Here is a 12,615-nt window from a genome sequence, read left to right as displayed (position 1 = left end):
TGGTTCATGCAGCCTGTTCTTTCCATATTCAATGCACTATATAAACTAAAAGAGCATGTGAATATTAACTTTTTCTAATCTGCACACGGTTATTATTTTGCCACCTTGTTTTTGGCTGTATGTCAGATATGGAAAGGAAGTAGAAAGATCGGAAAAAAGATGTAGAGGAGAAGGAGGGGTGGGGTAGCCCAGATTAAAGAGGTGCACAAAATTACAGGCAGAAACTAGACAACAGGTTTACATTTGGCAACACTGAAGTAATCTTAACATCAGGGTAACCTGGGTATGAACAATTGCTCATGTTGTTTTAGAAGCAGATAGTTAATGGAGAATGGGAAAGGAGCAGACTTCATATTGTATGGGATGAATGTTGGAGGTAGGATATATTCCTTGCTTAGGAGTAGATATGTCCCAAATCAATACCCTAGGTTCAACCGCTGCCATGCTTTGAAGAAGTTCATATGGTCTCAGAAGACATGCAAAAGCTTTGTGTCAGTGGGGTCGCCAGACACATGGGGTCTCAGGACTGCAGGCTTCAATGCCTCCTAGCTCCCCTGATTGTAGACAGCTAGTTCTGGAGGACTCAGCAGGAAGATGGAGTGTTGAGGTGCTTTAGCACTGGCTCTCAGCTAAATTGTTTTAGCTAAAACCACCTCAGTTAAATCACTTGAGAGACCCAGGGCTAAATCACTTGAGCCTTGCTGTGCCAGTTGGACTTGGAGAAGCTTACTGAGAGTCCCTTTGCCAAACCTCACTGACACACCCTATTGGTCAGGTTCCCAGCTCATGGAACATGACACTATTTAGATTACACAAACACGTACAATTATGTTACTAGAATTATTAAAGTTGCAAAGACAAGCAAAAGTTAGGAAGCACCAGAATTAAGATAGCATTTGCAACCTTAAGTAGGCCCCCTTGTGGGTATTCATTACAATACAGTCTCTAATTACATAATCACAGTTATTTTCACCACAGGACTCAGTGTACAGAATGGACCTGCACTGGGGATGAATCAGGGGTGTGTAGTAAAGGAGGCTGTTGTCCTTGAGGACTTCTGCCTCATTTGTTTTAGAAAATGGAAGGGGTGTAGTGAATGAGGCAGACATGTACAGGAAGAGGAAGGATGGTTTCATGGTGAAGGCAGTTGAATGCTGCCTTGGAGAATTGGATTGTATCCCCGCCTCTGCCACAGAGTTCCTATGTGTTGCTGGGAAGTCATTTAAACCAAACTTTTCAGAGGTGGACACTTAGTGTCTATTCCTCATTTTCTGGGTGCCCAACTTGCTATTCTATGTTTTGATTTGCCAAATGTCAAGTCCCTCCCCTGAAGCATGGGTGTGCTAGAGCATTCAGAAGAAAAGGTCTCAAATTTTATAGCATGGGCAAAACCATGTGTTTTCCCCTAGCCTTATTTTTGGCAAGTACAACCATTTTGGCTGACATTTTCCAAAAAAACCCATTTTCCTTGAGACAACTGGCATGGAGAACTTCAACTCAAATGATTAAAGTTTCACAAAATTGGAAGCAACAGAAAACAGGGTCTTATAATGGTAATAGGCAGTAACACCAGCACCACCTATAATAAAAGGGGCTTTCAGATAAGTAAGGTCTATAAAAATGCATTTGTGCCATATACACAAGTCCTTTAGAAAAGCAAACAATTAGCTTTTTTGCAGAGATTAAACTGAGCAGTCAAACCTAGAGGAGTGAGGTGCCACTTTCATTTAGTCATTCATCTGTAGTGGTACCATGACTCCTACTTGAATTACCAGGACTCAACCCTGGGTTGGTTTTAACATGCTGCATTAAGAGAAAGGATAGGGCATTACCCTCCTCTCGGTCCCTGGAGTGGTGCTCTTTCTCTCTATTCCTGTCTTTGTTCTTCTCTAAGTGGGCAGGGGATGCTCTTCACAAGAGGTTTTGATCTCCATTGAAAAGAAAGTATTTGCCAATAGTTACCAACCAGTGATGTCTGGGACAATATAGTTAACATCTAACCTAAGTACAGAAGAGTAACACTGAGGTATTTCAGCTATCACTATATTGGAACTATTCACCAGTGTTGGCTTTTCCACAGTATCCTCTCCAAGGTCATTCCACAATATTAGAATGAGCTTGATGTTAATATTTAATATGAAGAGATGAATTCTGACAAAAATATATTTTATTAATCCATGGGCACAAAATAATTATAGTTCATAAAACAGATGTAAGAGGGAGATTGCTATTTTTTAGATGGATGTTGTCAGTGCTGACTCGCCAAGACAGTGAATGAAGGAAAATGTCAAAAGAGGTTACAGAGAAAAAGGTTAACCACATTCACTTGGCAGAATGTTGGTAGCAGGTTCCATTTATTTATGTTCACATATTGTACTACTATAGCATGAAATTTCCCAACCCTGAGAGCCATCTTCTTTGGGGGACTTCCCTCTGTCTGGCATAAAATGGCATTGTTACTGCCAGTGATTGCCCACTCTTCCCTGCAGAATTATTTTTGTGATCTCCAGCTTCTGTCACTGGGCACTGCTTCTGTGACTACTTACAGATATAACATTGGTACAGCATTTCTAACACTGTTTGGTGTTTGTGCATGTGTGCGTGCACTAAGCTGTATTTTGACTTCCTTCTGTGGGCTACTGAGGTATTAAATTCCACATTTGACTGCACCCAGAGAAGGTCAAGCAGCCAGTGAATCAATGAATGGCATCAATTCTAGTTCATTATTCTACTGGAAATGTATCATGTCAGTGAATGCAGTGTGATTTCTGCATGCAGATGACACTGAGCATAATGAATTTGCTGTCAAGTGAAGTGGTACATTTTTGACACAGTAGTAATTTATTCCTGAAGTCTGTGCTTAGGGGTAGGTTTCTTTGTCAGCTGACTTTCTGTTTTTGTCATTTAGCATTTTTGCACTTTGGGTTCTTCAGCCAATCTGTCTCCTTCCTTAAGATTATACACAACAATGTTGTGGAATGCCAGCCTGCCTACTCAACAATGAAGAGACTCCACAAAAAATATATATCTAGAGAAAAATATATATTAAAATTTGTTTTGTATTCCATCAGATAATATCTGAGGGGTATTTCCTGTTTAAGCTTGCACCAACCTGTTGTTATAATTAATTTTTTACACATTGACTTCCATTCATTTGTACCTGTGACTATTTAGGCCCTGAATCAGGAAAACACTTAAGAACATAATTAACTTTAGGCATGTGCTCGGGTCTCATTGCCCAGGCTCATATTCCTTAAATGTAGAGTTCATAATCTTTGGGTGTTACAGTTTGCAAGTACTGAATTTTACGTATTGCTATCTGTTTTCAGTGTAAAATCAGAAGAAAATCCCCAGAATGCCATGTATACTTTTCAAGTCAATTCAATTGGGGCTAACTACTGTAAAATAATGTCACTGAGTTCCTTATTACATATCTTACATCTTTTTTCTTTTCTTTTTTCTCATTTTCTTTTGATCTTATTTTATAGTTTTTGTTCCTTTTTTTGTTTTTTTCACTAGCATTCATTGTGTGGCCTTGATGATGCTCCTGAGCCAAGAAATGTGGTTGGTATTCTTTATATTTTATGTACTTAATATCTGACTGTTAGATCTTGCTGCATTTTGAGACTCTTCTTTGCAAGGTGCTGAAGACCATAGTGAAGAGTGCCATGTCAATGCCTACATGAAGAGAAACAATGACAAGCAACACATTCAAACCAGGATGTCTAAAATGTGGCTCCTAAATTCTGACTTGGATATCAGCCTTCAAAGATGCTGAGCATCTGCTGCTCCTACTGACTCCAAGGGGGTTGCTGGAGCTTAGGACTTCTAAAAACCAGGTCACTGTCATTTAAGTGCCTAAGTATGATGTAGGTGCCTAACTCCAAACCCCCGGGATTAAAACTGTTGGCCCACAAATTTAAAAAAAGTTCATTTGTTCACTCTTTATCTTGCTTTTCCTCAAACTTTTTGCAGCCTGAAAATAACGTTATGCATGCCCTAAATATTTCAACCTTTACATTTTTGCTTAGAGAAGAATCACCTATGTGCATCTCAGCAAAGCAATATGAAATTTCACCATGTGGTATAAAGGTTTAATGCAAATTTACATAGGGCCTGCCTTATACACCTGCACAAGGGAAAGGGGTGCAAGGCAGCTCTTTACTTCTCCCTGTGTGTTTCTTTCATCACCAGTTTGTATGTGAGAGGAGAAAGCTGCCACAGAGCTGCTAGGTCCCTTCCCATGCAGGTGGCTGGGATGGAGCCAGCAGTAATTTGAGTGTTGGCTCTTATCCCAACCCCTCCATGGTATGCTGGTCAGCAGAGATGAGACAGTGTGAATGGGAATGTAATGTGTGCCATGTGTAAGTGTAGATGGCTTACTTTTCCCCTTAGCAAGGGGAAACAGCTGAATTGTGACTCTGAAGGAGTCTGATAGTTTTTTTTGAAAAGCTTCATTATCAAACAGGTGAAAATGCATCTATGAGTAGCATTCTGGAATCCTTATCCATATCCATTGATGATCTCCAAAGATCCTGATGAAGGAATCACATCTTCTGCCCTCTTGCTTATTCTGATTGGTGCTGAGAATCCAGTAATCTCATTAAAGTTAATGGAAACTGTGAGTGCTCAGCACTGCTTGCAATCAAATGAGAGGAGGGCAGGTTTTTTTTTACTGAATTCAGATCTTTTGTGAACTCCACTGATGGAAATTGACTAGGGTGGGAGATGGAGATAATCAGCACCTCTCCAGGGCAAGCCCTTGATATCCAGACCTTCACATCACTATGCAGAGGAGGGGATGATAATGGTCACCCCTGAAATTTTACCAGCATATTTGGTTTATGCTGAGATCCAAGTCTGAACCTGTGAACATTCTTCTGCATATTGAGGTCATGGGGACATTTGTATATTGACTTTTACAGAATATGAAATTTCAATCTAACTTTAGCTTGTACTCTGTTTGGGACTTACTGACTCCCAGTAAGATCAGTGGTTATCTCTTCATTGATGTTAATGGGAGTTGGGGCAGGCCCTTCAATATGTTGAACTGCTATGTATATTTTGTATTTTACATTTTCCCCGTGCTGTTTATTGGTCTTCAATAAAATAATGGTGGGCACTGATGGGCACAATATATTCCAATACTATTTGTTGGTTTGGTGCAAGTGAAAATAGTCTTGCTGAGATGATGAAACAAAAGACCAATGAAAAATCAAAGCTGAAGTTGAACACCAGCTACTTTTCTGGCATTGAGCAATGTTATACCTAAGAATAGGACAATATTCTGTATTAACCATACAGTTTTGTTCCAGCTTTTTTCTTGCCTCATTAATTAATTAATCACTGGGGTGTCCAGAGATTACAGGTGACCTGTGAGTAATAAAGCAATAAGGAAGGAGGCTAAAGCATCTGTGTGGAATACCTGTCATGTGGATAAAAGTATACTCCCATGCTATGACTGTGGTTGAGACAAAAGTTATTCTTAACTTCTGCCATGGCCCCAGTAAAGTCTTGTGGAGAGGAACTGTTTGGAGCAGTGGAGAGTCTGTTGGGATGTGACATGCCTTAGAACTGTTTGAGTTGAGTTTTCTCACTTTGAGGAGATTTTAATCTGTTTTGCTAAAATCAAAAGAAACAGCTAATTTGGCTGGTGGTGGGTATGAATGGGGTATTAGAATAAAAGCAATCCCCAAATCATTTTCTCTAGCAAAGTTTCATCCAATTTTGTTTAGCCCCATCTTCATTAGAGCTAGTCACAAAATGCTGAACAATTCCCCCCCCAAAAAAGACAAAAAATATTACCATTTTAAATTTTAGAAAAAGATAGTAAAAAAAAGTTTTTTGTAAAAAAAAAAAAAATCACCAAACATTTTTTGCAATTTTGAAAATTAAAAATAAAATGTTGACCAGCTCTAGCTATAGTTGTAGGCCTGGTCTGTACACAATTTTTGTAGAAATACAATTATGCCGTTTAGGAGGGTTTTTAACTGCTATAGTTATACTGATACAATTGCTAATGTGGATGCAGTCATAGTAGTATAAAGGTGCCTTATACGGATATAGCTTATTCCCCTTCCCATACAGGAATAAGCTATCTAAGGGTATGTCTTCACTACTGGCTGGATCGGCGGGCAGCGATCGATCCTGTGGGGATCAATTTATCGTGTCTAGACTAGACACGATAAATTGATCCCCAAGCACTCTCCCGTCGTCTCCTGTACTCCAGTGCTGCGAGAGGTGCAGGCAGAGTCGACGGGGGAGCAGCAGCAGTTGGCTCACCGTAGTAAAGACACTGCAGTAAGTCGATCTAAATACGTCGACTTCAGCTATGTTTTCACGTAGCTGAAGCTGTGTAACTTAGATTGATTACCCCCCCACCCCCAGTGTAGACCAGGCCTTAGTACATTTATAGTAGTAGTATTACATCTGCACTGTGGAAGTTGTACCACTTTAACTACTCTGGTATAGCAATACAACTTTTGTGCGTAGAGAAGATCTTAGGGCTAGTCTACACTTACCAGCTGGGTCGACGCGGTGAGTTCGACTTCTCGGAGTTTGAACTATCGCGTCTAATCTGGACGCGATAGTTCGAACTCCGGAAGCGCCGCGGTCGACTCCGGTACTCCACCACTGCAAACGGCGGTGGCGGAGTCGACCTTGGAGCCGCGGACTTCGATTCCGCGGCATCTAGACGGGTGAGTAGTTCGAACTAGGGTATTTCGAATTCAGCTACGCTATTCACGTAGCTGAACTTGCGTACCCTAGTTCGACCCCCGCCCTTAGTGTAGACCTGCCCCAAGTCATATTAAGGGAACTGCATTCAGATAACTTTTAGCTGGATTCTTGCACCTCATAGTAAAGACAAGCAGGGAAGTTTGAAGTCTATTAGTGATGCCAATCTTTGATGCTTTCTGTTGTAAAGACAGGAGGATCTCCACCCTTTAAGAAGTTGTGATGTTTGGGTGCTTGGGATGGGTGCCAACATAAATTTCTAAATAAAGCAGATTTAACTTATAATGTTCTCTTTGTCCTGTAGGATATTAAAAGAGCCTATGGAGCGAACAACTGAATCCATGTGCAAAAACCAGAAAATAATTATTTGAGCAGCTTTAAATTGGAGCATTTTTGTCATGAAACATTTGCATAATACTTCAAGCTGCAAGATATTTGAATTAAAATTAGGAATTTTATAAAGATATAGTTTCAAACTGGAATGATTTGATAATCAGATAAGGACCAGCACACCATGAACGCTAAAAAAATCTATACAGAATTTACAAAAAAGAATCAAACACTGGGAAAAAATATCAAGTGCAATTACTGGCTGCTTTGTGAACTATTATCTACCAAATGGTTTTATTATAATACCATGTCCTTATAATACCATGTCCTTTGTGTCTCCATATTGCATGCTTTCAAACAAAGGTGGTTTGTATTTCACCGAAGAACTACAGAAGCTCCTTTTAAATATATATATATATATAAAAGTTAAATGCTGACAATAAATGCCATAGTAAATATCTGAAGGGGGAAAAACTGTACAAAATTGGCAATAGAGATTTAAAAACACACTGGTAAAATTCATACTAAATTGTTAAAGTCTGAAACCACCCCGCTAGGAAAAGAGAGGAAATCACTGTTTAGAGAAAGCAACCGAATAGGTGAAGTGGAGTTCTCAGAAGTTAGTGGTTGACTCTGAGACATGGAGAGGTTAACATGCAGCAACAGAAGAAGCTAGAATTGTTGGATAAAGTAAAACTGTGGGGAGAGTAGGAGTTGCATCAGCGAATCAAATCTTTGAATGCCACTTGAAAATTAAAGTAATCACTTAGAAGGATTTCCTTTGGAAGAATGAATGATCTTGAGATGAAATGGAAGCTCAGGAAAGCACAACATATGACTCTGCAGAGCAGGCAGTACACCACAGTCAATTATGTCCTAAAGCATGAAGAGGAGATTGACCTAAAATTTCAACATAGGAAAGGAATAGGAAAGTAGAGGAACATGAAGCTAAAAGAAATATCTGAAAGGGAATACGAAGAGAAACACAATAGGCTCCTGGGGGAAATAAAGGGAAAGTATAATGACATTAACCACAAAGAAGTAAACATGACATTACCCCAACCAACAGAGTGTTAGATAAACACAAATGCTAACATTGACCATTTGAACTAGCAGACAAAATGAAATTACAGATTAAAAATAATCAGATATGGGGAAAGTTGTTAAAGGTGGATAGTGATTAGAAAGTCAACAGAGATTCTATAGTCAAAGGAAGGAAAATAAATTATAATGCATTATATCAGATCTGGAAAGACAGTATCAAGAAATAGAGGTAGTTCTCATAGTTTCTAGCACTTGGGAGGCAGGATGAAAATGATAATGACAAAAAAAACTGATGGAAAGGTATATGATTGGAGCTGAATACTGGATGTAAAAGAGGACTAGAAATCTCAGAGTAGGAGGATCCACCTAGATATTGGTTGGGCTATGAAATAAGATGAACATAGACTTCAAATGAAGATATCAGTCAAGATTAGCTGCTGAAGAAATATGAGACTCCAAGAGGCTTATTATGCAAGAAAAACTGGTTTATGTGGGGAACTAAACAGAAGGAAGATGATTTGTTTTAATGACACAAAGCACAATTGAATTTATATACAATCAAACAAGTCAAATGCATGATCCAATAGGCTGGAAAATTCTGACCCCCTACAGTGTGCATGAATCAAATAGAAAATGGAGTTTAGAGAACGTGTCTTTTTAAACGATAGAGAAATTTCCTATCTAATTTAAAGACTTCAGCAGTGCAGTGATGGAACTTGGAACGAAGACGCCTTCACTGCAAAAAGATGTTTAGGCATTAAAAAGGAAGGACATAACTTGACGCTGTTGAAGAAAGCCAATACCTAAAGCAGGTGATGGGGAAAAAGCAAGGAGAGTACAATGGAAAAGTGCATTTCACATAGAAAAGAAACAGAAACTCTGCTTGTTTATCACCACTTTGGAAATAAAACTAAAAGCACAAGAACAAAACTGTCACTCAGCATTTGGTTCAGCAGAAAGTGCTCTGGAAGGACAGGAGATGGTCTCATTGCACAGCAGCAAAAGTATGGAACAGGTTTGTTTTTGTACCTTTTAATTCTTGTGTTTGAATTGATGTGTTATATTTTGCAGCAATGGAATCTGCTGATACAGGTGGAATTTTCTTCATAGAGTTTGTGGCATTTTGTCTTGTCTTATTGCTGGGCTGATGGGATTCATGGTTTTTGAAGTCTGGGATGTTTACTTTCACCTTACTAACCTTTCATAATTGGTATCTCTTGTAGGAATGATAGTAATCATCACTTGTTAACTGATTGTATTAAACCCAGTGCAAAATATATTGGTCTTCCTGGACATCAGTGTAGACACCTCCCCATTGAAATATGCTAAGGCAAGAATGCATTGCATTCTCCGTGATCAAGTGTGAAGCACATGGGTCGGAAGCTGGTAATTCTACTATTACCTGTGCTGTAAATGTCCTGCAGGTAAAAGGCTTGAACCACACGTAGCACCCTTGCAAGGTGCTGAATGGCCTCAGTTTTGCGGGATGGATCTAAAGTGAGGACATGCAATGTACATACACTAAATTCATGTTAAAAAAATTAGAGGAGGAAAAAAAGAACGCACTCCTATCTAATGCATTCACAAAGCATATCAATGGGATGGGGTACACCTAGAAATCTATTTCTAGTGGACACAGAAATCCAGGTTAGGTTAATCCTCCTCATTCTAAGTATAATTAACTAAGGGAAGACCTTTCTCTGTCAGATACTTATACAGAGTTGGTAATACTTTTGAAATATGAGCCTTGCACTGAAGTTTGTTCCTACTTATGCAATGGAGTTGTCTGGATTTTTATGATCAATTGGTTGTGTAAATTGCACACCTAGTTGTGCGTTCAAAATTCAGAGTGAATGTGAACTAAAAATACCAAGTTATATTAATGGCTATAATGTATTACCCTCTGGCTCCATCCAAGAAAGCATATAAGCACGTGATTAATTTTTATTACAAAAGTAGTCCCATTGACACTAATAGAACCACTTGGGTTTTTAAAGTTCAAGAAATTGCTTAAGTACTTTGCCGGACTGTGTCTGGAGCACTCAGCGCCTTACAGGATCAAGTCATGAATGTATTAGAAGCTTGCTGGTGCTTAGTTCTAGTCAGACGCTTCATGATGCTATTTCTATTTAAATATGTTGCATCAGATTTCATTATATTCATACTGATGAATAGAAATTCATTTATTAGCAAGAACATCTAATGGATTTATGTGGATGGAAACAAATGCACAGATTTTTAAATTGACAGTTATATCATGGCCAATCCATCCTCTCCTCCTATATGTGTAGGCTACTTTTCACAATACATGAGACCCTGTACTAGGAACTTTTTACTGATTGTTTTCATGTTGCCATTTGAGTTACATTTTATGGCAGGACACTAAGGAAATTTTTTTAAAAGACCCTTAATTTGTCCTTCATTTATGCATATAAAATCACTAGTGTGCATGGGTCCATTATCAGCATTTATTCAATGTTTCTATTATATGTCCGTTATCAGTTACACCTATACAAACTTATGGAATGCAATGGAGTTGCACAGATGTCACTTATGGGCCTATGCTGAAGAAGAAATGTGTAAATGAGGATGTAGTAGGGCCTGAAGAACTTTTAGTACTGTTGTTGATGACGATGAAGTAAAAAATGCAGCTTGACTTTCAAAACCCAGGTTGGCATTGCAGGGCTGGCAGTTAGGAAAAAAAATCAACATGCTTTTACTACAAACCTGGCAGATTGCAGCAGGAAATCATTATGAGTAGGGAGACCATATTTCCCTATGCTAAATACGGGACACCTGGTAAAATTACTCGTGTTCAAGAGAGTCCAACGGCAACCAATCAAAACCATGCAACATTCAGATTAACGTCAAGTTGACTGAGCCCCTATTAAAAAGAAATACTGCCTAGCTGGATTCTTTTTATTTACTTTCTTATCTTTATGGCTTTAGGGTTCACATGGGGAGGGATGATGCACACACACTCCCGTAAGCCTCTCTTACATAGGGAGGGTGACTGACCAACCCAATCCGCCTTGCCCAGCGCTCTCCACCCTCCATGCCTGGCTGAGCCCCCGGGATGAACCCGTACCTGGTGCTATGTCTTCCCGAAGTAACATGGGGGGCACACAGGGTCACATGCCCCCCTGCCCAGATTTCTGCCAGGGTTCACACCAGAATGTGGCCAACAGCAGCCTTTTGGCCCTGTGCGGGGGCGGGAGCTGCTTCCGGGCACAGGGGAGGAGGACGGGGAAGGGATGCCCTGGCCTGTGCCTTTGCAGAGCTCATCTCTCACCCCCGCTCCCCTGTGGCGGGAAGCAGATTGTCCCTTCCTGCCTACACAGTGTCGAAAGGCAAATAACACCTCCAGGCTGCTGCTGGCCAGCGACATAACCCAGCTGCCTCCTGTCCCTTGGCTACAGCATGGGCAGGAAGGGGGTAAGCCCTAAGGATGGATTGTGCACCAGGGCCCAGGGACCCTGACTACAGGGGTTTCAGCGAACTAGCCAGAGAGGTGGCTCAGAGGAGGGTGCCTAGGGGATGGAACAGCCTCGTGTTGCCTGGGGGTAGGACCCAGGATGGGAGGGGCAGGTGAAGATAGTGCTAAACTCTTCCCGGGAAGCTGCTGTACAGCCTGCAGGGTTGGGGTGTGAACAGGCTGCAGATTGCTTCCCTCTTTCCCTGTGCCAGCGCTGTGCGGGGCTTTGGCACATGCAGGGCTTGGCTCCTCCTGGCTAGAGCTCCGGGCCGGAGGGTCTTGGGCTTTCCCAGGGTGCCGGCCCAGCCAGGGGCAGTGGGGGAAGGAGGGAACCTGCTGGCCAGGCTATTGGTGAGCTGAGAGCTCTGAACAGGAGCTGGTTCTCCGCACAGCACTGGGAGCAGAACGCACCTGCTGGGGGGGGATAGGGAGGAGCAGCCGGGCTGGGGGGGTGGGTAAAGGGGCAAAGCAGGGAGAGGGCAGTGAGAGGGGGAGCACCTAAAGGGCCGATGGGTGTTAACTGGATGCTACCTGGCGCCTGCCCGCACTCACTGGCCGCCGCAGCACGCAGCCAGTTCCGGCTGGAAATGGGATGGGGGCATGGAGCCCTGCTGGCTGAGAGACAGCACACAGTGGGGACTGTGCCAAGGCACCAGTAGAGGGAGTGGCCGGCCCTTCATGCTGCAGCTTCTTCCCACCACTAATCTTGCACCCCCACCCCTATAGTCGGACACTGGACCCCACTCCCACACTCACCGCTGGTGGGCGGGTGGCTGCTGAGCAGGGATCCGGACAGCAGCAGGCCCCACCAGTACTGATGAGAGGGAGACAGAAAATATGGGACAATTTGCCCGTTTATAAGAAAAAGTCGGGTCACCTGCAGGAGGGCTGAAATACGGGACCATCCCTTAAAAAACAGGACATCTGGTCACCCTAATTATGAGGCAGTAAACATGGAAACCTATGGTGCAAATTTTAACATTTTTCAGAGTGGAACCACACTTTGAGCAACATATAAGCTGTTTGTCTTT

At 41.5% G+C, this 12,615-nt stretch overlaps 1 protein-coding gene across 1 annotated transcript in view; it reads left to right on the top strand.

Moving 5' to 3' along the window:
* Nucleotides 1-7,103, top strand: part of JAKMIP1 (janus kinase and microtubule interacting protein 1) — a 269,959-nt gene extending 262,856 nt beyond the window's left edge. The window contains exons 23-24 of the mRNA XM_039539676.1: nt 3,520-3,564; nt 7,040-7,103. Of these exons, the coding sequence (XP_039395610.1) occupies nt 3,520-3,564; nt 7,040-7,072 (78 nt within the window). The 3' untranslated portion in view covers nt 7,073-7,103. The remainder of the gene's footprint in view (nt 1-3,519; nt 3,565-7,039) is intronic.
* Nucleotides 7,104-12,615: the final 5,512 nt, after the last annotated feature.

Source organism: Mauremys reevesii, linkage group 5 (assembly GCF_016161935.1).
Source record: "Mauremys reevesii isolate NIE-2019 linkage group 5, ASM1616193v1, whole genome shotgun sequence".
NCBI lineage: Eukaryota > Metazoa > Chordata > Testudines > Geoemydidae > Mauremys > Mauremys reevesii.
Note: the sequence above shows the minus strand (reverse complement) of the source record. Positions and strands in the feature narration are given on the sequence as shown.